The sequence below is a fragment of the Globicephala melas genome, chromosome 2, assembly GCF_963455315.2.
Source record: "Globicephala melas chromosome 2, mGloMel1.2, whole genome shotgun sequence".
NCBI lineage: Eukaryota > Metazoa > Chordata > Mammalia > Artiodactyla > Delphinidae > Globicephala > Globicephala melas.
Window position 1 is genome coordinate 77,992,396 of NC_083315.2, and position 27,562 is coordinate 78,019,957.

The following is a 27,562-nucleotide window of genomic DNA, read 5'->3' on the forward strand; positions in this document are numbered from 1 at the left end:
TACTGCTTTCAGTCGACCAGATAAAAAGCAACGTATGGTAAATATTGAAAGCTCCAGGCATCGAAAACAAGAGCAGAAGCACCCTCAGCCACAACCTTATAAAAGGGAAGGTAAATGGCATAAATATGCTCGCACTAATGGAAGACACATGGCAAACCTTGAAATAGAATTGGGGCAATTACCTTTTGATCCTAAATATTGACCATCATGATTAAGTTAAATTAGAAAACTGTAACAGAAACTTGGATGCTTTCTATACTGTTTGGTGTTGAAACTAAGATGAAATTATCAAGATAACAGTGTCTTTTTATCATTTCTAAGTATCAGTTTGATGATTTTATATTATTACTCAGAAGCATCAAGCAAAAGCTTACTAACTTGCATTTTCCGGTAGTTTAGCTTTGCTGAATTTTTTTTGGCACTGGAAATGTTCAACTGTAGATTTATATTAAGGAAGCCAGGCATGCAACAGATTTTGTGCATGAAATGAGACTTCCTTTCAGTGTATGAGCTTAAAGCAAGCTCAAATCATACATGACAAAGTGTCATTAACACTGATATTTGTGTTAAATTTCCAGTAGAGCTTGAAAAAAGTACATTGTGATGGAATTTCATCTCTAACATTTTATAATCTTACACTTCTTGTCTTTTTGTGGGTTCAAGAGCCCGTTGACTTGTGAAGAATTTGCTGCCTTACGAGCTTGCTGACTTGTTCTCTTGTGAAATTTCTTGCACATATGAATATTGTGGAAGAAACAATAAAACTACACCATGAGGAAAACTAAAGGTCTTTATTTAAAATCTGGCATTTGCATTATTAATACATGATTTTATATTTTGTGATATTTTTCATATATTTCCTCAGTAGTGATATTTGGTAAAGCAGTTCATAGTGGTTTTTTGCTAGTTCCATGAATTTTACCCAGTATTTACTAGCATATTTAAGCAGCATCTGGATATTTCTGCTCAGCAATGTCTATTTCTCTGAGAAAGATCTAAACAAAGTCAGAATTTCATGTTCATGTTTGGTTGAGTTTCCCTTTTAACTTCCGTTCATAGACGTATATGTGACTTCCAGTTCGACGCTCCGGAAAGTGAGTGTGGAAGAAAACAGCAGTTCTCTCATACTTGTTTGAAATTAGGAAAGGATTTATTTCCTAGAAGTAAATAAATGTTTAAGTAAATAAAGGCTGCATTTTGCTGAGTACTGTTTCAAGAATTTAAGAATGACCTGTTTGTTCTTCTGAAACCCTTAATAAAACAATGCAATTTCTTAATAAAATAATTAACTCATGGTAAGTAACATATATTCCTTGGTAGTTATAGAACTAGGGCTGATTTGGACTAGGGAAAAGACCAGTTATAAAATATGGGTTGAAAGGGACCATAAAAAAAGTGATGTTGTCTATTTACCTGAGTGTTTGCTAAACCTGAGGTGAAATAAAAATACTGAGTTATACCTTTTTTCATGTTCCCTTACCTCCTCCAAGATGCTGAAGATGATCAAGTGAGTAGGCAGCGTTGAATCATTTTGAAACTCTCTATACAACCACTTTAAGGGATTTAGATAAAATATATCTGCTTCAACAAGATAATCACTTTTTCCAGTCAGGTCTGGGGGACACTGGAGAAATCTCATTGGAAGTGGGTGATGGACATGGCTATAAAAAGAAAGTTACCATTATAGTTACAAGAAGTAAAAAAAAAATTTTTTTCGTGAAAGTTTTCAAATTACTCTTAAGATACGCTCACATAACAAAATGTGAAATCTGAATCTAAACTAGGTTCCAGTTAAGGTGAGGAGGCACACCTTTAATGCAGTTTTCTCAAAAATGGAGAATATGATTCTCACACTGTGTACCTGTGCAGTAACTTCAAGTCCAAACTAAAGAGCAAAACTCCATTTCAGGGCAGGAAGTAGGTCAGCAGCCTGTGGGACTCAGTAGTCTATAACATTAGTATGCTGTTCCAGGGATGCATGGGGCCTTTGGGACCGGGTATGTTGCTTGTTAATAAGAGAGTAATATCTGGCAAAGTAGAAAACTGATCATGAACCAGAAAGGATTCTTTTCCTCTTTCTGCTCTGAATCCTTACATGACAAGTTTTTCCTTCTTTTTTTCTTAAATATTTATATAAGTAAGATTTAGTAATAGAGAGCAACATGGGTTCACTGATCAAAATTCAAATAAGTAATGGTTTTACTGTGGCATAGAAAGACTAGAGTGTATGTAAAAAAGATGGACTGATGAATCATAACAACTTAAGCCAGTTACTTGGGCCATGCAAAAAGCCATGTTTACAACTTTGCCTCAGGAAAATTAATATAGGGACTTCCCTGGTGGCGCAGTGGTTAGGAATCCACCTGCCAATGGGACACGGGTTCGATCCCTGGTCCATGAAGATCCCACACGCCACGGAGCAACTAAGCCTGTGTGCCACAACTACTGAGCCTGCGCTCTAGAGCCCATGAGCCACAACTACTGAGCCTGCGTGCCACGACTAACGAAACCCGCGTGCCTAGAGCCTGTGCTCCGTGACGAGAAGCCACCACAATGAGAAGCCCGCGCACCGCAACGAAGAGTAGCCCCTACTCTCCACAACTAGAGAAAGCCTGCACGTGGCAACGAAGACCCAACACAGCCAAAAATAAATTTATAAAAAGAAGAAAAATTAATAAGTGATAAAAGTTTATTTTTATCTATGAAATGCATACAAAATAAATTTACACAAGACCTTAATACTTCATGACTGGGACTTCCCTGGTGGCTCAGTGGTTAAGAATCCACCTGCCAATGCAGGGGACACGGGTTCGAGCCCTGGTCCAGGAAGATCCCCCATGCCATGGAGCAACTAAGCCCATGCTCCACAATTACTGAGCCTGCGCTCTAGAGCCCCTGCGCCACAACTACTGAGCCTGCGTGCCACAACTACTGCGCCTGTGTGCTGCCACTGCTGAAGCCCACATGCCTAGAGCCTGTACTCCGCAACAAGAAAAGCCACCGCAATGAGAAGCCAGCTCGTCACAACTAGAGAAAGCCCACATGCAGCAACAAAGACCCAACAATGCCTAAATAAATAAAGTTATTTCAAATACTTCATGACTTTTATAATTTTGAAGATGAAGGTTTTGCTTCAAGGGGAAAGCAGAAACTGAGAAAAAGCTGCCAGCCTTATATTCCAAGTAGGTATCAGACTTTTTTTTCTTTTTTTTGTGTGCTCCATTTTGCAAGTTGAAAAAATGTAAGAGAAGAACTAGGTGAACTATACAAAGCCTAAGATATCAACCACTACAACCATGTATGGGAGAGCATCTTGGTGCCTCTAGAATTCCTGTTCTCTTCAGTGTTAACTCTACTGAGAGCATGGATGGAGAGTGAATGTCCCTCTCGCAGCTCTAGTCTTTTTTATATAGTATAGGATCCTCAAGTTAAAGGGATACTTGGGGTCTTAAATCCATCTAACCTGTGGCTTTTGGTAGTCATTTCCAAATTGCATATTAATGATTGGCATTAATGATTCAGTTAAGTACAGTATTCCAAAAGTGTTAAATTACCTTAAAATGATATCAAGTTTGATATTAAGTTGACTGTGCACATGGAAAAATAACTTCACATTGTTTAAAGCCAGATAGGTAAAGAATTTTCTAAAGGAAAGCTGTTTGCTTTGTCCTTTTACCCTTATTGGGCAATTGGTGAAGTAATACAGCTTCCTGAAATACAAGCATAGGGTCAATGATGTCTTTTTTTTTTTTTTTTTTTTTGCAGTACGCGGGCCTCTCACTGCTGTGGCCTCTCCCGTTGCGGAGCACAGGCTCCGGAGGCGCAGGCTCAGCGGCCATGGCTCACGGGCCCAGCCGCTCCACGGCATGTGGGATCTTCCCAGACCGGGGCACGAACCCACGTCCCCTGCATCAGCAGGCGGACTCTCAACCACTGCGCCACCAGGGAAGCCCAATGATGTCTTTTTAAACGTCCTGCATAATTAAAGGCAGTTTCAGCGTTATTTCCCAGACACACTTAATCCAAGCATTAGGATGTCATCTAATTGAATTCCCTAATTTTTACAGGCAAGACAGCTGATATCCAAAGAGACTAAAAATACTGGTTTAAGACCAGGGCAACAGTACAACAGTAAATCTGGACTTGAATCCAGTGTTTTGAGATTATTTCAAAATTATGTAAATAATAAGATGTATGATAGGTTTGTACGGATCAATGATAAGTGAATTTCTTTACTAAGAGTACCATCAAATAAGCCTATATGATATTTTAAACTACCTTTAAATAGTATAAAATATCATATAGGCTTTTGATCAGATTATTTAAATGTAAGTTGTTTTGAAAAAAGAATATTAAAGTTTATTTGAAAGTTGTATATGATTTTCATTGACATAAATAGCAGTTTCAAATTTCTTATAATCATTTGATCAATTAATTTAAATCCAGGAATCCAAAAGGAATTTTAAAGTAGTTTTCGTAATAATAGCATATAGTGAACAAATTTTATTACCTATAATAAGGAGTAGAGTGACAAGGCATCATCATAAGTACTGAAGCTGAAGATATATTTGTATTGTTGTAACAGAGTTCTTGAATATTAGTCATGACATCAAGGGTACCTCGTTGATGAACTAAACCAGTATAGAGGGCAAAGAACATATTTGATAGAAACAGGAAACTTAGAGCTGGTTTCTTCCACAATTTCAGGTTGTTTAGGGAGTATCCTATATAAAGATAGACACACTGAATTGTAACACTGGTAATGTTTTGTTTTATAGCTAAGCAAATATTAACTGCAAATTATATTGGTAATCTTTCATGGAAGTGTAGTATAAGCTGTAATGCTGTCATGGACAAACAGAAATCAGCAATACGTCATCTTTGTAATTTCTCTGACCATTCACTGTCACTATCCATTATCATCCATGTCTTGACCTTTTTCTAGAAAAAGGAATTGAGGTATAGCGGAAAGATTATGGCTAGAGAGTCTAACAGAAACAGATTTGAATTCTAACTCTGGAATTAGTTTCCCTATCTTCCCTAACAGTACCTTTTTCAAGTATTAGAAAAAAATGTTATGTCCAGTGCCTGTCCTGGTACATAGTTGCTAAACAAACAGGACTTGTATTTATTCCATTTACCTATCACTTTAATCTCCAAGCACTAGCAATGGATGTGTACATACAGGTCTCAGTAATTCTGGAGGAAGTATAACAGAATATCCTCTTAGAAAAATACACCACTAAGCTCCTGGGAGATTTTCAGTGGTCAGTTTATGAGTGGTGGCATGGATCTCTTTCTGGAAGAGAACGATTTATGTTTTATTATTATTTTTTTCTTTCACTATAGTGTTGGACAATTTGGAGATGCTAAACAATTTTTTAATTTGTAAAAGTAATTCTTGTATGTGGCAAAACAAAACAAAAAAACCACTTTGCTAAGGAAATCTATATTTTCATTTTCCATAGTGAGAAGTCAGATAATGCCAAAAACAGTAACCTTTAAGAGCATTATTAGCATTTTATTTAGAGAGGGAGACAAATAACAAAACAACCACCTAAAAGAGTGTAAGTGATTGCCTCTGAGTATGGTAATGGGAGGGAGGGCAGGGGAACCACCGTTCTTTAAAAATCCTTATCTGACTTTTGAAACAGTACCTGTGCAGTTTTGCTAAAAAGATAAGCATATGGAAAAACAAAGTGGCCTAATCAGAGACCAGCAAGTCTGCACTGGCCACTGTAGTAAAAACAGATTAAGCAGAAACCCAACCCAAGATCCTGCCACTTAAAGACTCACTCTTTTGGAATGGGAATGAGAATTCAGACAACTCAAGTCTTTAAAACACTCTGTAAAGACAGAGCAGAGAAGTGGAATGCTGGAAAAACCAGATTATAAAAATGGAATGAAACCAAGTTCGTAAATTAACCAAACCAAACATGTGCACAGAAATATTTGTCCTCCAGTAGTCTGGCAATGCTTACCTGGGTGAAAAGCAAACAATTATAATTCTAACTCAAGTTATTGTAAAAAAAAAAAAAAAGTTTAAATCTGAATAGTGATTTGTGAACATATTTGCTCTGCTAAATGGTCCCACTGTTCTTAAAACTTGCCAAATAGCTCTTAGATGCTTATATTTTTATTTGTGCCTGCATTTGTATATGAAGTAAGACTATAAATAGGACACTAACTTTGGTTTCAGAACTTTAGATGTTTCAAATACATAGATGTGTGTGTTTGTGTCTAAATTGAAGAGACTACATCTGAGATCTGCAGGAGATCACTTATACTTGGTCAAAGAAGGCTGCTTAACTCGATGGGTTGTTTGGAGGTTTTTTTTTTTTTTAAGTAAAAAGTTTGGTACCATTAACTTCCCAGTTTTTCTGAGCCTCCAGGCCCAGTTGATTACTCATTTCTTCCCTCCTTAGTCCAGTGATTTTTTTAGTGATTAATATTTGAAGGAAGCCAACACTCATTCTGAATTAAACTTGAAGTTAATAAAGTTTTAATTCGTAAATTTTCCAAACCAACCAATGAAAAAGTTCATATTTTCCAGAGCCGAGTAATATAAGACTTTTTAGCAGCCATAAGTAAAAAACTTACTGAAAAAAACCTAGTGGAAAAATGGAGAAAAGATTAAAAACTAAGTCAGAGGTGTGAATCACTTTAAAAATTGCATATGCATTAGAGTGAGTCTTGAAGGGATAGATGTGTGTAAAGCATTAAAAACTAGTTTCAATGTACATTTTTCATTTGTGGAATGTAGAACTTTGTAGTTTAACCATAAATTTAAATTAGCTATTCTAAAATAGACATGTTGTATTACTTTTTAGTGAAAGATTTCTGACAGCCAGAAACACCACCACCAAAAGGTGTTATGGATACTGGATCCTTATGTTTTTATCTCACAGGACACAGGAAAAAGGATATTTAGGCTGCAAAAAGGGAATGCTGCAGTAATATACTCAATTTGTAATTAAGGAGCAATTCTTATTTAGCCTAGTAGAAAATAAATAATATTTTAGAGTTTAATAAGCATTGATTGTCTTTTAACTGTTTCTTTATAATTGATTTTTTCTCTATTATACGAAAATACTTACCACAGAACACCATACAAAATGGTAAAACTGGATAGATAAATCTGAATTCTTTGTGGCTCAACATGCTATAGTAAAAAAAGATATTCAAAGAAAATATTATTTTTTTATATTAAACGATGGTTTGAGAAGTTAATGTATTTAAAAAGAATATAATTAACCTGATCTGTTTTTGTAATTACTGAGACTGAATTTCATGCTTTAGGAATCAGTCTCATTCTTCTTTAGTTATAAGGTGATGATGATGTGTTAAAAGTAATCCTAACATTTGATGTCAATGCGATATTCTAAAGTACAATTGCATTCTAAAAAAAGGATTTCTATTACCAATCCAAGTAAGTTATTTTACTCAAATTTCAAATAAAGGCGCATACATTTTCAAAATATTTCTCTGGTCCTTCAATACTTAAAATTTTGGCAGTTTCTGTTTTTTAAAAGTACAATTTGTTCACCCTCTTTAAAAATTGAATGTATCCGTCCATATTAAGCAAACTGTATCAAAAGTATTCAGTCTGTCTGAGTACCAGCATAATTATTACATTTTCCATCTGCTAAATAATCCCCACTAACAAATCATAAGAATTAATGCACCTCCAAAAGATAAACAGTTTACCTTTTAAATAATTTAGTTAACTTCTTGGTAACATTTAAGTAGTGAACTATTTGAATAAATAAAATCTTACCTATAAACTAGCAGTGTCCACAGCACAGTCACCAAAAATATCCTGTACCTCTTTGGGGCTAGAAGGCAGCCATGAATAAAGAAGGGTAAGTGAGTACCCAGGACAGCTGGAAATCCTTGACTGAAGTACCAGTGCCATGGATGAGAACCATAAAATGATCCCACATTCTGCAGCACATTAAATTTCAAAAAATTATATTGAACCAGAGTCCACTGGCATCATCGAAGGAAAAAGAAATAGAAATGTGTTAGTGCCAAGTATGAATCTTTGGCATTAGGGAATTTGGCTGAATCATGAAATTAAATCAGAGTGAAGTCTAAACACCAGACCGTAGTTTACATTAATAATTTTGAATATGAACTAATTAAAAAAAATAAATTTATTATTTTTGGCTGTGTTGGGTCTTCGTTGCTACTCTACGTTGTTCTGCACGGGCTTCTTCTCACTGCAGTGCCTTCTCTTGTTGCGGAGCATGGGCTCTAGGCACACGGGCTTCAGTAGTTGTGGCATGCTGCCTCAGTAGTTGTGGAGCCCAGGCTTAGTTGCTCCGCGGCATGTGGGATCTTCCTGGACCACGGCTTGAACCCGTGTCCCCTGCATTGGCAGGTGGATTCTTAACCACTGCGCCACCAGGGAAGCCTGAACTCAGTCTTCTTTATATATTCTTTTCCATTATGATTTATCATATGATACTGAATATCGTTCCCTGTGCTATACAATAGAACCTTGTTGTTTACCTATTATCTATATAATAGTTTGCATCTGCTAATCCCAAACTGCCAATCCTTCCCTCCCTATTGGCAACCATAAGTCTGTCCTCTATGTGAGTCTGTTTCTGTTTTGTAGATAAGCTCATTTGTGCCATACTTTAGATTCCACATATAAGTAATACCATATGGTATTTTTCTTTCTCTTCCTGACTTACTTCACTTGGTATGATAATCTCTAGTTCCATCCATGTTGCTGCAAATGGCATTATTTTGTTCCTTTTTATGGCTGAATAGTATTCCATTGTGTGTGTGTGTGTGTGTGTGTGTGTGTGTGTGTGTGTGTGTGTGTGTACACATACCACATCTTTATCCATTTATCTGCAATGGACATTTAGGTTATTTCCATGTCTTGTGAATAGTACTGCTGTGAACATAAGGGTGCCTGTATCTTTTTGGATTAGAGTTTTGTCTGGATATATGCCCAGGAGTGGGACCGCTGGATCATATGGTAATTCTATTTTCAGTTTTCTGAGGAAACTCCATACTGTTTTCCACAGTGGCTGTACCAACTTACATTCCCACCAACAGTGTAGGAGGGTTCCCTTTTCTCCACACCCTCTCTAGCATGTATTGTTTGTGGACTTTCTGATGATGGCCATTCTGACTAGTGTGAGGTGATACCTCATTGAAGTTTTGATTTGCATTTCTCTAATAATTAGCAATGTTGAGCATCCTTTCATGTGCCTATTGGCCATGGCTTCTTTAGAGAAATGTCTATTTAGGTCTTCTGCCCATATTTCAATTGGGTTGTGTGTTTTGTTGTTGTTGAGTTGTATGAGCTGTTTGTATATTTTGGAAATTAAGCCCTTGTCAGTCTCATTGTAAATATTTTTTGCCATTCTGTAGGTTGTCTTTTCATTTTGTTTATGGTTCCTTTGCTGTGCAGAAGCTTTTAAGTTTGATTAGGTCCCATTTGTTTATTTTTGCTTTTATTTCTGTTGCTTTGGGAGGCTGACCTAAGAAAACATTGGTATGATTTATGTCAGAGAATGCTTTGCCTATGTTCTCTTCTAGGAGTTTTATGGTGTCATGTCTTATATTTAAGTCTTTAAGCCATTTTGAGTTTATTTTTGTGCATAATGTGAGGGTATGTTCTAAATTCATTGATTTACATGCAGCTGTCTAACTTTCCCAGCACCACTTGCTGAAGAGCCTTTTTCCCATTGTATATTCTTGCCTCCTTTGTCAAAGATTAATTGACTGTAGGTGTGTGGGTTTATTTTTGGGCTCTCTGTTCTGGTCCATTGATCCATATATCTGTATTTGTGCCAATACCACACTGTCTTGATTACTGTAGCTTTGTAGTATTGTCTGAAGTCTGGGAGGGTTATGCCTCCTGTTTTGTTCTTAAGGATTGCTTTGGCAATATTGGGTCTTTTATGGTTCCATATAAATTTTAGGGTTATTTCTTCTAGTTCTGTGAAAAATGTCATGGGTAATTTGATAGGGATCACATTAAATCTGCAGATTGCTTTGGGTAGTATGGCCATTTTAACAATATTAATTCTTCCAATCCAAGAGCATAGGGTATCTTTCCATTTCTTTGAATCGTCTTTGGTTTCCTTCATTAATGTTTTATAGTTCTCAGTGTATAATTCTTTCACCTCCTTGGTCAGGTTTATTCCTAAGTGTTTTATTTTGGGGGGTGCAATTTTGAAAGATTTTTTTAAAAATTTATTTTGGCTGTTTTGGGTCTTTGTTGCTGCATGCGGGCTTTCTCTATTTGCGGCAAGCAGTGGCTACTCTTCATTGTGGTACGCAGGCTTCTCACTGTGGTGGCTTCTCTTGTCGCGGAGCACGGGCTCTAGGCACACGGGGTCAGTAGTTGTGGCTCGTGGGCTCTAGAGCGCAGGCTCAGTAGTTGTGGTGCATGGGCTTAGTTGCTTCTCGGCGTGTGGGATCTTCCCAGAGCAGGGCTTGAACCCATCTCCCCTGCATTGGCAGGCAGATTCTTAACCACTGCGCCACCAGGGAAGTCCCAGATACTGTTTTTTGACATTCCCTTTCTGATATTTCATTGTTAGTGTAAAGAAATGCAACTGATTTCTGTATGTTGATCTTGTATCCTGCTACCTGCTGAATTCGTTTATCAGTTCTAGTAGTTTTTATGTGGAGTTTTTAGGTTTTTCCATATATAGTATCATGTCATCTGTATATAATGACAATTTTACCTCTTCCCTTCCAATTTGGATACCTTTTATTTCTTTTTCTTGTCTGATTGCTCTGGGTAGGCCTTCCAATACTGTGTTGAATAGAAGAGGTGAGAGTGGGCATCCTTGTCTTGTTCCAGATTTTAGTGGGAAGGCTTTCAGCTTTTCACCATTGAGTATTATATTGGCTGTGGGTTTGTCAAATAGCTTTTATTATGTTGAGATATGTTTCCTCTATACCCACTTTGGTAAGAGTTTTTTATCATCAGAGGATGTTGAATTTTGTCAAATGCTTTTTCTGCATCTATTAGGATGATCATGTGATTTCTGTCTTTTTGTTTATGTGGTGTATCACATTGATTTGCATATGTTGAACCATCCTTGTGAACTTGGGATGAATCCCACTTGGTTGTGGCATGATCTTTTTTATGTGTTGTTGGATTTGGTTTGCTAATACTTTGTTGAGAATTTTTGCATCTATATTCATCAAAAATATTGCCCTGTAATTTTCTTTTTTGCTGGTGTCTTTGTCTGGTTTTGGTATCAGGGTGATGATGTCGTCATAGACTTATCTTTGGGAGTGTTCCCTCTTCTTCAGTTTTTTGGAAGAGTTTGAGAAGGATCAGTATAAGCTCTTCTTTGTATGTTTGGTAGAATTTGCCTGTGAAGCCATCTGGTCCTGGACTTTTGTTTGTAGGAAGTTTTAAAATTACAGATTGTTTCACCTCTAGTGATTGGTCTGTCCAAATTATTTCTTCTTCTTTTTAAAAAATTTTTATTGGAGTATAGTTGCTTTACAAGGTTGTGTTAGTTTCTACTGTACAGCAAAGTGAATCAGCTATACATATACATATATCCTCTTTTTTGGATTTCCTTCCCATTTAGGTCACCACAGAGCCAGCACTGAGTAGAGTTCCCTGTGCTATACAATAGGTCTGTTTCTTCTTGATTCATTTTTGGTGGGCTGAATGTTTCTAGAAATTTGTCCATTTCTTCTAGGTTGTCAAATTTTGTTGGCATATAATTGTTCATAGTATTCCCTTATAGTTTTTTGTATTTCTGTGGTATCGGTTGTTATGTCTCCCCTTTCATTTCTTATTCTGTTTATTTGGGTTCTCTCTCTTTTCTTCTTGGTGAGCCTGGCCAGAGGTTTGTCAATCTTGTTTACCCTTTCAAAGAACCAGCTCTTGGTTTTATTGATTTTTTTCTATTTTTTTAAATCTCTATTTTATTTATTTTCTCTCTAATCTTTATTATTTCCTTCCTTCTGCTGACTTTAGGTTTTGTTTGTTCTTCTTTTTCTAATTCTTTTAAGTGGTAAGGTTAAGTTGTTTATTTGAGATTTTTCTTGTTTTTTGAGGAAGGGCTGTATCTTGGTGAACTTCCATCTAAGAACTGTTTCTGCTGCATCCCATAGATTTTGTATAGTTGTGTTTTCATTGTCATTTGTAATAACAATGAAATCATTCTTTATTAATTTTTTTATGTTCTAAGTACTAATGTGTTTTTTGTTAATTTGTGAAACACTGGGTTCTTGAGATTCAAGCAAATATGAATAAATGTTATGACAGTGTTAAGTTTTACATACAACTGGACGTAAAGAGAATCCTTAAAAGTAATTTTTATGAGTATATGTGTTTGGTACCCATATTAAAATTTTTACTGTTCTACCTTATGGCATCAGATATTACCTATTAAGATAAAGCTTTGAAAACATTGCAGTTTGAATTATAGCATAAAGTAGGTAATGACAGCAGCAGCTAACGTTAAGTGCTCACTTGTGCCATGCAGTGTTGTAAGCGTTTTACATGTATTATTTCATTTAATCTTCCAACCGTAAGAGACAGGTATCACAATTATTTCCAGATAAGGAAACTGGCAAGAAAGATACACAACTTGTCCAAGGTCTTACAGCTAATAATGAGGGCACTAGGCCTCAGACAGTGGCATCTGATTCCAGAACCCATGAGTGACTTAAAAACAGGGAACTTAAAAACAACCAAAGGCATTACCAATAGTCATAAGGTTAAAATGCCAAATCAGATGCTTAAAGAATATTCTGGTTAATTTGAATTCTGAATAATTGAGGTCAATTAAAATCATTTAAAAATTAACCTTTATTGTTACAAACCTGACAGAAATGTTCAGACCTGACAAAAATGCCTGAAAATGGATTCTTGAACTTCAATTAGGAATATACAATTCTGTTATATAGAAAGCACAGCAAAGTTAACCAAAGGCATATGCTAGTAGTTTTTTTCTAATATATCCCATATCATTAAAAAAATGATTTGCTTATGCTCCCAGATACTCATGGATTAAACAGTAAGGTTGAGTTTTTAGTGTTATAAATGATTACATTAAAATAGTTTTTTTAAATAAAAAAAACCATAATTTTACTTACTTGACCAAAAAAAATACGATCAATTATCAGAGAGAAACTCAAAGTGACAAATCTGAAAAACAAAATAAAAGGGTGATTAACATTCTGAACTTGCTGAAAATCCAACAGTGGCATATGGCTTTGCAAAGTGCCCTGCATCAAAAGCCAGTTTAAAAATGCTTTAAAAGTTTTACCAACTGAATATCGTTTTGAAAGATCTTTCATTGAGAGAAGCTATATTTAAGCAAACTTTTTAAAAGTAACAAACTCTGTATTATCTATTGCTGCATGACAAATTACCCCAAAATGTGGTAACCAAAAACTATGAACATTTATTATCTCAGTTTCTGTGGGTCCAGAATCCAGGTGCAGCTTAACTGGGTGTCTCTGACTCAAGGTCTCATAACTTGTCAGGATATTGACTGGGGCTGTAATTTCATCTGCAGGCTCTCATGATTTTTCCCTATAGCACTTACTGTCATTTGAGAAACATGTTAATCATATGTTTCTAGCTGTCTCCCCCCCCCACTAGAATGTATACTTCATGAAGGAATGGACTTTGTTTTGTTAAATTGCTGTATCTTCAGCATCTGGAACGACACCTAGCACATACTAGGATTAAATAAATATTTGCTGAATGAATGCATTACTTCCAAAACAATGCTAATAAATCTGAGAAATGACAACACTGGCAACTTAGCCACCGGATGATTTTGTCCTTTTTTAATAGCTACCAAAAATAACCTGTACAGAGTGAATACTAGTATATTAAAAAGATCACTGTTTTAAGAGTCAAAATGCATTCATCCCTTCAATAAATAATTATTTTGGATATTCCACTAGATACCTGGGATAATTCTGATCCTAGGAGCTCAAAATGTAGTTAAGAGGACTTGGGTTTCAATCCCATTTCCATCAGAGCAATCAACCCAGTGACACTGGCTATAATTCATTTTTAATTTCACCAAGCCCTCCATTTTCTGTATCACAAAGTAAAAACACCTACAATGCCTAGATCCAAGAATTGTGAAAATCAGGTAATATGTGAACACATATATTATAAAGCCCCATACAAATGTGAAGGAGTCAAGTATCTCTAAAAAAAAAAATTTGAAAAATATTTAAGAAATAAAGCATAGGAAAGTTCTAATTTAGAAAAATTGCCAAGATCCTCACTTAAGCAAATTAAAATACTTCAGAATCACAAATAAAAATATAACATGTAAAATTGGAAATACTATGTTTCCTTGGTCTGACAATTCTCATTGACGTTAGAAGATGTAACTGACTAAAAGATGTAAAATCTTGTTTATAATTTATAGGTTTTTAAAATTAATATATGGATTGTAGCCATACTTACCCTACAGGTAAAAACTGATGTAGAATAAGATCAAGCTTTCTCTGTTCTTGCCAGAAATGTCTGAACAGCAAAGGTATCCACAGAATAACAGCTGTGGGACGAATTATAAAGGCAAGTGCCACCAGGGATGAGTACTTGACACTGTAAGCAAGGAAAAGGTATTGTCAAGACAACTAGGAAATGAGTTCAGAAGTTATCTATTTACGCTGTGGTATAACATTTTTTTAAAAACAATGAGAGCATTTTCCTTTTGGTATAAATAGCTATGTGAACTTGGGGAAGTTACTTAAACTTCTGGCTCTTAATTTTTCTCATCCATAAAGAGAGGTAATATGTAAGGTCTTTTCCAGCTTTAATATTCTAGTATTTTCAAGTAAGAAGTTATTCTGTGTCCTAATGTTTATCTTGTTTACTGAAAGGTATACCATCTTTTAACCGTACAACTCTTGCCAGTCGCTTTCCTGGTGGAAAAATGATCAAGTCTCTCCTAAAGAGATAAAAGAGATAAAAGACAGTCCCCATTTTATAAGGAAAATCTGGGCACATGGTTTTGTTTTGAATGTAAGCTGGTAATTTTGTCCAACTGAAAGATGTGTATATACACCTGATTTTTTTAAAAAAAATCTTACTTATAAAACCCTATATGATCATGGATAGAAATGTGGGTTTTTACTATTAGGACTTCTCTCAATAAAGGGTTGAAGGCGAGCACCTGATAACTTAATCATGAGGACTACAGACAGTGGTAAAATAAAACAACTTTATGGTACCATTACATACCTATTAACTAATAAGTAACTATAAAGAAATTTCCAATGTTGGTGAAGATGTAAGAGCAGGGATTTCAAGTTCAAATGCTTACAGAGACCAGATAAGTAATAAAAATTGTGTGATATTGGCTGCATGGGGGCTCTGATATCATCATGAAGGAATCCTGGCCCAAAATGTTAACAGGCCTTACATTTTTTTTCAAGAGGAACTAGAAATCCAGATTTTAGGTAAGATCTCCCAATTTAAAAACTTTGCCAAGTAGTTAAAAAACAAACACTGTGTAGGTGAAATAAAACATTTGTGGCTTGGTCTGACTTGCAGACAGCCTAATTGCAAATTCTGCCATAGTGAAACTACCTAGGGGATGCCCAGATATATCTAGGCCTACCTAACCTCACTCCAAATTTTCAGACTTGGATTTCTTACTCCTTTCTGAATATTTCTACATAAATTTCTTACTGGCATTCAAAATCAAACTGTATGAAATAAGCTCCACACCTTTCCCTCAAACCTATTTAGTGTCTAATGTTTAAGTTAATGGTATCACTCAGTTTCTCAGTCTTAAAATTTGGAGTCACCTTAAGTAGAAACTTTTCATCCCACACATCCACTGTGTTTCCTCCCCATTCTCATTGCCATCATTTTACATCAAGTCCTCTCACTATTCTAGAATCTTTTCACAGTTGTGTCACTTGTTTGGAATCTTTTCATAGTCTTTTTTTTTAATTTCCCAGAAATATTACTTAATATCATTGTCAATCATCAGTACTGACTGAACACTTACTTTGTAATAGGTCATGTGCTATACGCTATATACTGTCCATAGAGTCTCATTTAATTCTTGAGAGCTATTGTAATATTTTCATTTGATAGAAATCAGTGTTTAGATATCCTCATCTATAGGTAACCTAAGTGAATGCCTATTCTTGCAGTCGAGAGTCTAATGCAGAAATGATCTTATTTGACTTGATCCTCCCAAAAACCTTACATATAAGGGAGAATGGATACTAGATTCCCAAATTTTCTTAACTAGATTCCCAAATTTTCTGGCTTATTCCCTTTCGGTATATCCTAAATACTGCTACTAAATCAGATTATGTCATGCTTCTCGAAAGCCACCAGTGGTAAGCTGCTACCTGTAAAGTCCAAATTCTGGAGAAAGGCAAAGTTCCATTCTAGCCTTATCCCTCATTCTTCTCTTCTCCCACACATCCTACCACACATTAGCTCCTCTGGACACCCTGCCCAGAATACAATGAAGCCCTTTTATAGCTCTGTGCCTTTTCTCATGTTCCCTTTGCTTGGTATTTTATACCAATTTATATAAACCCAAACCAGGTCCATATGTTTTCTATTTGCCCATCCAGATATGCTCTCTACTCTTCACCTGCTCAATATGCAGGGAGGCTGACCTTTATGGACTATATCAATGGGCTATCTTGCTTTTTGGCTTCTCATTAGTATTGGTTAACAGCAGGGCAGAAGAGTCAGGGTGTTTTATTCACCCTGCTCTTTCCTTGCTATGGTTAAAGGCTGGCTGTGCCCCTCTCCTGTTGGGGTCCTCTCAAAGTTACAGCTCTATGGATTTCAGTAACTTTCCTCTCCTTGCTCCTTGGGGCCAAAGGGTAATTGAAACTTCCTGTTGTGACTAGCCCTTGGGTACTATGGTATCCCCTTATTAGCTTTTCCAAACATTGTTTACACCTTTGTAAACAGTCCTTTTATTAAACTCTCCTTAATTATCTGGTTTGAGTATATCTCTTTCCTGCTATAATAAATACATCAACTGTGAATTTGTGGTTCTAATAGCCTTCATGAGCATTAGGGGGTCCACTGGACATTGCAATATATTGATAATTTAAGATTTTTCAAAAGCATGCTTTAGAGTTTTGTACATAATTATAACAGTACTGTTACTCACCTGTTCATAGACTTCGAACCTTCCAAAGGATAGTAGAAAAGAGCAGTTATAGTGAGAACAGTTTCCATGGTGTTTGTAAGAGTTCTGGTACAGCAATACCACGTGAACCAAGAGCATAACTGGCAAAAAAACTAAGAACAATTATAAGCAAACGTATATGGAGTGGGAAATGGAAAAGCTTAGTATTCTAAGGAAAATAGCAAGCAAGTCTAAATAATGTTAAAAGTGGGCATGTCCAAATATTGTTTTTAAGAAGTTATATCAAGCACAACTATGATACCAGGTCTGTATTTGTTAAAGTTAAGTTTATACTTTCAGGTACATTTTTGTGGCATTGCATTTGATTTAAATCTCACTTCACACTAATAAAAGACATAAAACACAGATTCTTTGATGGTAGAGTTCAGAGAAGAATGAAATTCATAACTAGAGTCTCACAATCAGCATTCCTCCAATTGTCTTATATTACTGACAAGTATTTTGACTGATTTTTATTGACCTTGCTTGGAATGTTGTCCTATTTCTTGGTGGAAAATTTAAGACAACGTAAGAGAGAAAAAATCATGACTATCAGGAAACATCATTAAATTTTAATTTGGAAATGGACTAAATTAATAAACCACTTTTTGGTAGAACATGCAAACAGAAGCATCATTCAGTCTACAAAACAAATGCCTTAAAAGAAACTTATTAGTTGTTGCAAGGTATTAAACATCGTACCAGCTTCCTATCTCTTCAAATACAGACTTTAAAATATGTTTTCAATTTTTGTGAAGTTAAAGGCTCTTCCTGAGCTAGAAGATCCTAGTGCTGCTACTTTGGAGGAAGGATTTCAAAGGCATTATGCCTTTGCCATTTTAGGTTCAGCCTTCGACAGTGTGTATTAAGCACAAATTAAAGAGATTGACTTAATCCTTGAATCAATTATCAAGGACTCAATCGCTAAAGCAATCTGTCTTTTTAATGCAAATCAACAGACTACCTGCAGAAATATGTCCTATTAATAATAAATTGTTAATATTAATTAACAATATTTCAGAAATGTGTTGGTACATTGGTTACTTGGAATTTGGAACATATTTGCTAACAGAAATATAAAAAAGGCAGTAAGATTTCTAAGTTGGCTCATATAAGCTTACTTACGGTTTAAATGGGAAAATCCATTCAAGATTTGAACGGGAGTTTAAGAATCTATCTCCCCACTGTGAAATGAGCCAAATGACAAAAGACAGTCTTCTATACCACATTCTCTTACAAAGTCCAGCTATTTCTACCATTCTAGCCAGAAGAGAAAGAGTGCATCAGTGAAAAGATATGTCTCAGGTAGCTGGAGGAAGAGTGAACAAGGGTTGTAAACAGCTGAGGTGATCTGTGAGGTAGGCAGTGGTTTAGAACTATTCCTACTGAATATTATGGAAAGTGAGGCAAGGACTCAGTTCTGAGTCATGGTGCTTCCCAAGGCTGGGTCCTAGGGTTTAGCCTCTTATAGTGTTGGAGGGTATCAGTGGCTTCTGCCACCTAGGGCTCATTCAGAAGGGAGATAGCATGTCCACTTGCATTTTACTGTTCTTAATTATGGAAGTACCCCTATAAAGTTGTACAAATTACCTTCAGAAACTGTTTTGGGAATCAATCATATTGACTGACCTGTTCATGTGCTTCATGCTTGTAGGAATGAAGTAACTGACATACAGTTTCTAAAGTGTTTAGGACTTACCACCCATCTTGCCACTTGCTGATTTTCTAGTTGCTTCATTAATGAGAAAAGCCTCAAGTCTGCTACAGCAGACAGAAGTGCTTGGGCAAGTCTAGGAATCCAAATCTTCATTAGTTTAAAAAAAAAAAAGATATTAAAAACATCTGTTGGTTCATACTTTAAAATCATAAGAAATCAACAAGCTGACCCAACTATCAATCGAAAGCCATTCTTAGTTTAAAAAAAAGATGTATTATTCCATTCTTCTGCAAAAATAATTTATACCTTAAAAATTACATTAATTTTCATGGAAATACCAAAAGGTAGTTTTCTCATTCTCATTCTCTCTGTAATATATATATATATTACAACACTACTAATTTTAAATAGCCAGCAGGCCATTTCATTGTGTGAAGGTTCTATTTTAGAAGCACATATAGTTCTTTTCAGTAGCATAACAGTAGGTAATTTTTTATGAAACATTTACCCTACTGTATGCTAAGTATGATACTAAGTACTTTATGTATATCAGCTGATTCAGTGCTTCTAACAGGTACTGTTTTATAAATGAGAAAACTGAGGCATAGAGAGGTTAATTTCCCCAAGGCTGCAGAGCTAGTTAGCGTGGAGGTCAAGATTCAAACCCAAGTCAGCCTGACTCCAAAGCTCTTAGCTACTAAGTTACATTGCTCCCCTATCCTACGACATAGATGATAAAATAATGTTACTTTTTTTTAAAGCTTTAAGTAATCTATAATTACAGAAACATGTAACATGGTATCCAGTCAGATGACACTAAAGAATAAATTTAAGAGTAAAAAGAAAGAGTAAATGTATTATAACTTAATTACAGTTAATGATTCTAATGTTATACATTAGCATCTTTGAGTTTTAAAATGTGTCACAGTTATTAACAAAGTAACACTTGCTGGTAGATCACAGCTTAATTTTAGTTTGCTCAAAAGATGTGTTCCTAAAAATTTATATGTAAATCTGTATTTTTGTTGGATCAAACTTCACTAATTTTACATTATAATTAGAGCCGCTTTACTTTCAGTTGTCAGTGGCTTCTAACACTTTAGCTTTACATCCTTTATCAATAATCTGTAAATAAATGTTTAAATCTTAGAGTTAAAGGTACATTGTACTTCATAATTCCACATAAACTGTGCACTGTAAAATACAGTAAAAGGCACCTCTGTACTCACCTTCTGTTTGCCCTGCATAAGAATCTATAAGCTTCCTTCTCACCTCCCAGGTATGAAAGTACTTCATGTAAAAAGTTAATTTTGCTACAGACTTAATAGGAGCTGAGTGTTGAGGTAGCCACTAAAAGACTAAAAGGATTCTTGTGCACTGAGAGAAGTATAGTATTTATGAAGTTAATGGTCTCACTATATTCTGAGCTAGTTACCCTAGCTTTCAATATTGTGTTCAGTTTCGAGACCCACATATTAAGATGGACATTAATAAATTACAAGATGTTTAGAGGACATTATCTGATTATGAGGTTTAGAACTGGAGATTATTTATCCTGGATAAATAAAACTTTTTTGAAGGGTTGTCATGTAGAAATCTTGAATTTAAGAGAAGGTAGATTTTAGCTCAACACAAAAATAAGTGGAGTTGTAAATTCCCAGTTATTAGCAGTCTCTCCAGACTTTTAAGATATCATTTTCCAGGTTATAAGGACCTGACCAGAATTAAACAGTTACACATGGCTTCTGGAAAATACCAACTAGGGTGGTGGGGTAAAGAGGAGCAGGAACATGCCAGGGGTAAACCCTGAAGGTGAGGCCTGTGTTGGCGGCTTACCTTTCTACACTCCTGCTCTTTAAGATCCTCCTCCCTTAAGCTCTAGGAGCCACATGCCCTTGTGCCATCTCCTGACTGTTCAAAGCCCCCACTGTGGTACTCCCACAGGTCTCCCTTCTTATCCCTCTTTCTTCTCACATATTCTAAGCCAGCGCTGTCCAGTAGAAATGCAATGTGAGCCACATACCGAATTTTAAATTTTATAGTAGTCAAAAAGTAAAAAAAAAAAATCTCTAACAGGTAAAATTAATCTTAGTGCTTTTGTTTAACTCATTATATCTAAACTATCATTTCAACATTTAATCTATATAAAAGTTACAGAAATAGTTCACATTCTTATTTTGTATTAGTTCTTTGATGTCTGGTATGTATTTTACACTAATAGCACTTCTCGATTTGGACTAGCTGCATTTCAAGTATTCAGTAGCCACAGGTGGCTAGTGGTTACCATATTGGACAGCAGAGCTTTAAGCCATCCCTAGTTCTTTTCACACACCTTACGCAGTTTAGAGAGAAGCTATCTGGAAAGAACACTAGGCTGTAAATAAGTAGACCTAGGATCTAGTTTTAGCTTTTAACATGCTGTGACTTTGGTCTATTTTCTTTATCCCTTCTCTGACCCTTCTAGTTTCAAAATTGTATAATCTATATTTTAAAATAATCAATATGAGAGTATGAATGACTGATAGCATCATAATGGTTCTCTATCTGCTGAAGTTCCAGGTAGGATAGAGGTTTTTTCAGGGGTGGAGGGGTATTGGAGTGGGGTAGGATGGGGACGAGAGGAGGTTTCCTTTAAATCACAAAATGGCCAGGTGGGTCAGCTACAGGTTGAGGGCAGTGGATAGATCATGGAGGAATAGGAAGTTTTTCAATCTTGAAGACTCCTTCATTCATAATATAACCTACTTTCTGGGATGTTATATATATTTGCCCTGTTTCAAGTCTTTATGAATATCCTTCTTGATCTAGAAGCTAGTGGGTAGCCCTGAGAGAAGGAAAGAGAATTCATAGTTCCTAACTTCTACATGTGTTAATGGGAGAAACTCTGCTACTGCTCTCAATTTTCCTTCCCTGTGATATTCCCAAATGAAGCATCAATTTTACCGATATGGTCCTGTTTCTCAATAATGGGTAATCAAATATCGTTGCAAAGGGGAGGGTACAATACAGCCTAAGAAAACCAAACCAAAACAAAACCCAAAACTCCAGAACCTCAGTGTCTTTCCAGGCTTCAAAAAACCCTTCAAGATTTAGACTGCCTTTGGAATTCTGGGCCACTTCCCTAACAGAAAATGGGGAAGGCCCAAACTTCTGAGTCCAACTTGATGATAGCTTAAAGATACTGAGAATGAAGTTAGAAAAACTTTTGCACCATTAGTTCTTTTGTATCCTCTCCTGGTGACTGACCCCCAAAGTTCATGATCTAGGGATTACAACCCTGCTCACTATTGATGGCTAATTACTACATAGCACAATGATTGTATATATCACTATATTTTTGTCAAATTAATTTTCCTAATTTGTAATTTCAACACTAAATCCTGAGTGGGTTTACATGTATTTAGTCTTCATAGGCTCATATAACATGATCTTCTGCTCACAAGTTAAAAAAAGCAAGATACAACACTGCTCTTAAGTGATCGTTTTATGACGGAAATTTACTTCTAAAGTACGAATAATATATAATGTAGTCATTCTGAGAATCTGTATATCTTAACAGGATTGCTCACAGCAGAACACTTTCATGCTCAGTCTTATGTTTTAGCACATATTGAACAGTTACACATCACAGTATGTCTTTGAACCCTGGGCTTCCCAGATGCGGTCTGAGTTTAGCAACAGTAGTCTTTTAAAAACAAACTTCATGATACCAATATTATCATTTAGTTAATATACATTAACCTTAAAGGGATGGAATAAATCTGTTAATGACTATTTTGATTACTTTTATTTAAACTTACCAGCAACTGAACACTATCTTTCCCCAAAAGGTGCAGAATCTTGTATATGCTTGCAAAGATTAAGGGGTAAGTGTAACCCCTCAATCTTTCTCTCCATTCCCAAGTCAAATAACCATAATTAGTAATATTAAGGACTAATGTTAAATAGCACTGAAACAAAACCTCTTTTCAGTTCTATATATAAAACACTTTTATTTTTTGGCAAAGAAGCTTAAAAAAATAGTATTTTACACTGGATATCTGAAGTAAAAATGCAGTTGGCCAACTAAACTGTTAACTTCTTCAAAGCAGGAATGCATTTTTTACTTCATCTATATCCTCCACATTACTGAACGCTTTGGGAATATATGCTAAAGGCTGAGTCAGGTACACTAACATCAAAGAAAGATATAGAAGAAATATTAGCATAAAATAATGGCACACTTTTATAAGTTAAAATTATTTGGAGAAAATATGGAAAATTTATTGAAAATACGTCATGGAGCTGACACAATTCCTAAGATGAATACACATTTCTAGTCCAGAAAAGAAACTACAAAGGATATTTGAAAACCATGTGATGTGCAACTTCAAGAGACTGCCAATATTCATCTGGAACAAAACTTGTTTGGACTAAAAAGCAGTTACATATTCGTAATGCTATGGTAAACAAGACCAGATAAATGTTTTCACCAAGAAGATCTGAAAAAAAAACAATAAAAAATGAACAAACAGGTAATTGTAGCACAAAAGTCAGGCAAATTCCAGTTGGGGAACTAAAATCTGCTCTGGTTGGCCCCTTGCTCAGGTTCTGTTAAAGCAGTGGTGAACTCTGGCCCCTCCACGCTACTCTCAAAGCAGACCTGGGTGGAAAGTTAGACAAAGGCCAGAGCCTCACCAATCTTTCTGGCAACTTATTAATATAAAGAGAATATTAAGATACATTTTGAAAAAGATTGGGTTAACTAAGGCCTTAGGCTAATTAGGTTATCCTATATGTATATCTAATGAAAGAAACCAGCTAACAAATTACTAACATAGGAAGGGACACTTTGTATAATGTGCATATACTAGCATATAAAATGGTCCTCTATGCATTTTAAAATAGTCCTTACTGATACTTTCTATATGCTAGGCACTGAGTTCGTTCCTTTACATGCGCTATCTCATTTAGTCCTCAATGCTATGGGGAAAATATCATTAGCCCTATTTTATATATGAGGAAACAGGCTCAGAAGTTAAACTGCCTTCTCCCAAGTCAAACGGTTGTAAATAAACAGGATTCAAAACCGGGTCTGTATGTTGACTCCAAAGCCCTGCTCTTAATCACAAATGGACTGCCTGTAGACAATATTTTTTTAATGTGAATTTAGTTGCCAACATTTAAAAATCAGGTTTTATATTAACATCTGTATTGCAGCGTATCAAAACTCTAAGATCTGGCAACACAGAGCTCAACTGGGAACAACTGGCTGGTACTGAAATATAGGGTGCTTTGACTTCTTATGTATATAATATTTAGCCTTGCCTGTCCGGCCTCCTGAGGACTTGAGTTTGCAACCTGCCTCTGATCCACTGTGAGTCTTTGCTAACATTCCGGGTTCCTGCCACTCTCCTTCCTTCTTCTCCAGGAACACATTTTAAATGTTTCTCAGACAACTGGTACGTTCAACACCACATACATGACCCTTCTGAACTTTCATCTTTCAGAAACAAACCTCCCGACTGCACTGTATCTGCTGTCCGAAAACCTTGTTCTTTCCTTTCCTTCTCTCTAGTCCGTAGACTCAGGCAGAAGAAACTGTACTCAGAAGTGGCCCTTGAACAACCGCCCTTCGCACATAAGAGGCGCACAATAAATACTTAATGAATGAGGAGCCCATCTTTATAGTAAATACCCCTACGACAGATCAAAATCCCACTTGCTGGGATGATTTTTCTCCTGTCAACATTACATCAGGACCAAAGAAAAGGCGGAGGGGGCAGTGAAGAAAAAGCAGTGCGGCGGGGGGTCAGACCTGGTCCCACTCCAGGAATCAGCCCCTCCGTAGCTACGAAACCTCGGGAACACTGGGCCAGGGTGACGACCCCCTCTCTGAAAAGGGGATGGCCACATCATGCCTACTCACTTCACACGGCTGCGGGGAGGACGGCACAAAATAATGCAGAATACACTGCCGCGCAAACGACAGGGATCGAGGATCCCTTCTCGAAAGCAAAGTGATTTCTTGCCCCCGCCCCCCCCCACCCCAGCAGATGGAGCCCTCGCTCAGTGTCGGCGATTTCCCGCCACCGCCACTCCGCTCGTCTTCCACACCCACTCACTCACCTCCGCCGTGCCCAGTGCTCTTCTGCTGGCTGAGGTACAAGGTGGACTTTCTCGTTCTCAGCTTCATCTTCTCGTGGGAGCGGTTCTGGAGACCACGGAAAAAGAGGCTGCCGCCGCCGCCCTCTCGCTCCATCCTGCATCTGCTTCTAGGTCTGCTGGGGACAGCCAGCCGTCACCGTCCCCAGCCCTGGGTAGCTGAAGCAGCGCGCTCTTCCGCCCACTAAGTTTGGCCTTTGCGAGCTGCCGTCTCTCGCAGGCGCGGAGGTAGCCGGGAAAGGCTAACTTTGTTACGCCCACGCCAGCGGCTGGTTTCTGCTGCGCGTCCCTGTGGCGCAGTGCTGCATGTTCAGGCAACGCTTCTGCGCTTCGCCACGGGCTAGTCCCTGCTTTCCAGCCTACGTTTCTTTCTCGAGGGATTGTTGCCCTCCTTTGGCTTCGTGGTCTCTGCGGCTGGCGGTCCGGAAACTGCAGAAAGGAGCCGGATCTCGCCTCTGCGGGGGCAGGCGGGAGGCGGCGCGGAGCCTGAGCAGAACTGTCAGAGATCTCTGAGTGGTAATGATAATAGTAGTCTTCATTACAAACGGAAGTGTTGGTGTAACATTGTACTCTTTGGGTGATCTCACAATAAGTATTTGTTGAACGACGTAGGCAGGGTAGGGGTAATTTAGCCTGTGGGAAATGAGGCCCCCAAACGTTAAAGGACTTGGTCAGGGTTACTTAGCGAGCTAGTGGCAGAAGGGGAACCTTGCCGTGTTTGTGTGGTTTAATTGTCTGTTTTCCAAGGAGCTGACTTGCAAATGTTTCCTTTTCTTACACCTAGCGGTCATTGAACGAAACCAAGCTTGGCGAAGTTGTCGTTTATCCAGTTAGCTGTAGAGTCCAAGAGAAAACAGTCTCTCCCCCACCCCGATTAGTTTAAATGACAATTTTAGCAATATATTAAGAGCAAGCTACTAATTATTAAGCTCCTATTGATTTTTGTGACCTTGGCAGCTGTTTAGGAGGCTGTGAAATATTGTAATAAAGAAAACGTGTAAATTCTTCGCTCTGCTTTCCTCGTTCATAAACATCTGCTTAGGGTCTCCTGCAACTGTAGGACTTCTCACAGACTATAGACTATAGCAAGGAGTATAATTTTCTGAGAAGTTCTAGAGCCTTAACTCCTCAATTGTTAAAAGTAAAACCAGCCAAATCCTCATTATATTTTTGTCAAAAATAGATGGCAAATGACTTAGAGATGATGTCAATATGTACCTACTACAGCATCAAAAGGAACTAGGAAATCTTTTAGCTTGTTTTTAAAAATTGTTTTTAATCATACATATTGCCAAAAAATATAAAATAGTAAAGAAAGGCTAATAATGAAAAGTAAGAAATCTCTTTCTCCTACTTCCAGACGGGATTGGCGATCACTTTCAACTTTTTTGGGGTGCTGTTTCTTTCAGTAGGTTTGGTATGCCTTTAAAGGCATAAAGAGTATGCTTCTCTCCTCTCTCACACTATTGCCATTTAAAAAATCATCCATTAAAACCACTGAAGACTCCCGACGGGCCCCGCGGTACTGCACCACCACTCCCGACGGGCCCAGCGGCGCTGGACTACCACTGCCAATGGACCACGCCGCTCAGGACTAGAAAGACGCTGGTGGCGGCAGCCGCGGAAAGGAACAAGGAACCCATCCTGCGCATGCTGCGGCTGTGTGCGGTGGCCGCGTGCTCGAGCTGGCCTCGGGCTCTGGCCAGCACACGGCCCACTTCGAGCGGGCCTTCCCCCATGCCGAATGGCAGCCGAACCACGTAGATCAGAGCTGCCTGGACAGCATCCTGGCCACCACTCAGGCCCAGGGACTATCCAATGTGAAGGCCCTGCTGTACCTGGACGTGAGGTGAGATTGGGAGTAGTGGGGTGGGATCCTGCCGCAATCTCTGGATCTGCTACTCTGCATCGACATGAGCCACATCAGCCCCCTGAGCTGCACCGAGGGGCTCTTCAGAGCAGCAGGACACCTGCTCAAATGCAAGGCGCTTCTCATCACCTATGGGCCCTGTGCCATCAACGGGAAGATTTCTCCCCAGAGTAACGTGGACTTTGACCTGACCCTCCGATGCAGGAACCCAGAGTGGGGGCTGCGGGATACAGCCCTTCTGGAGGACCTGGGCCAGGCCAGTGGGCTGCTCCTGGAGAGGATGGTGGACATACCAGCCAACAAGTGCCTAATTTTCCAGAAAGAGTAACCCCCTTCTCCGCCATGCCTGTGTCCCTGGGACAAACCCAGACCACCAGCGCCTGCCATCCTGGGCCAGACTATGGGAACTAGCCCTCCCCACACTGGGGATTCTTAGCCAGTGGCCACAGGGCTGCTGAGATCCTGGGAATAAAGTGTTTCCTGCTGTCCAAAGAAACAAAAACAAAAAACCCCCAAACCACTGAAAACGTTCTATAATAGGATTTAGCTTTATTTTACCCCATCCCCTAACCGTCATTTCTCATATTCCCTATGTATCTGGATTTCTATTTTAGTTACATCAATAAGCATATTTACATATTATGACAAAAATACTGTTCATGCAGGAGCAAAGTTGTGACATGAAGTCTTTATAAAGGATATTGTGCTAAGTTACTGCTTTGCTTCCCATTTTCTTTGTAT

The 27,562-nt window shown here is 37.5% G+C and overlaps 3 protein-coding genes and 1 pseudogene across 7 annotated transcripts in view; 3 read left to right on the top strand and 1 right to left on the bottom strand.

The window, feature by feature from the left end:
• Nucleotides 1-7,480, top strand: part of CCPG1 (cell cycle progression 1) — a 45,133-nt gene extending 37,653 nt beyond the window's left edge. For 2 of the 3 annotated variants that reach the window (XM_030878747.3, XM_030878743.3), the window contains one exon: nucleotides 13-801. In XM_030878747.3, the coding sequence (XP_030734607.1) occupies nucleotides 13-202 (190 nt within the window). In that variant the 3' untranslated portion in view covers nucleotides 203-801. Of the gene's footprint in view, nucleotides 1-12; nucleotides 3,183-3,765 lie in introns of those variants that run through there. The other variant, XR_009562991.2, reaches the window with a different exon arrangement.
• Nucleotides 15-27,562, top strand: part of PIGBOS1 (PIGB opposite strand 1) — a 34,275-nt gene continuing 6,727 nt past the window's right edge. The window contains exon 1 of one of the 2 annotated variants that reach the window (XM_030878754.2): nucleotides 15-110. The gene's annotated coding sequence lies outside the window, so the exon portion shown is untranslated. Of the gene's footprint in view, nucleotides 111-24,849; nucleotides 25,468-27,562 lie in introns of those variants that run through there. The other variant, XM_030878753.3, reaches the window with a different exon arrangement.
• On the bottom strand, nucleotides 777-25,350 carry PIGB (phosphatidylinositol glycan anchor biosynthesis class B). Of its 2 annotated transcripts, none has more exons than XM_060294231.2 (12): nucleotides 24,916-25,350; nucleotides 23,153-23,288; nucleotides 22,608-22,725; nucleotides 18,850-18,954; nucleotides 17,133-17,263; nucleotides 14,441-14,581; nucleotides 13,102-13,153; nucleotides 7,778-7,944; nucleotides 7,098-7,162; nucleotides 4,511-4,724; nucleotides 1,481-1,661; nucleotides 777-1,157 (listed from the first exon to the last, which is right to left on the bottom strand). In XM_060294231.2, exons 1-12 carry the CDS (start codon nucleotides 25,046-25,048, stop codon nucleotides 1,020-1,022), a joined length of 1,581 nt encoding a protein of 526 aa, XP_060150214.1. In that variant the 5' UTR covers nucleotides 25,049-25,350; the 3' UTR covers nucleotides 777-1,019. The 2 variants fall into 2 exon arrangements, with proteins under 2 accessions (XP_060150214.1, XP_030734608.2); XM_030878748.2 differs by having other exon boundaries at nucleotides 7,778-7,989.
• LOC115864861 (methyltransferase-like 26 pseudogene) lies at nucleotides 25,258-27,560 on the top strand (annotated as a pseudogene).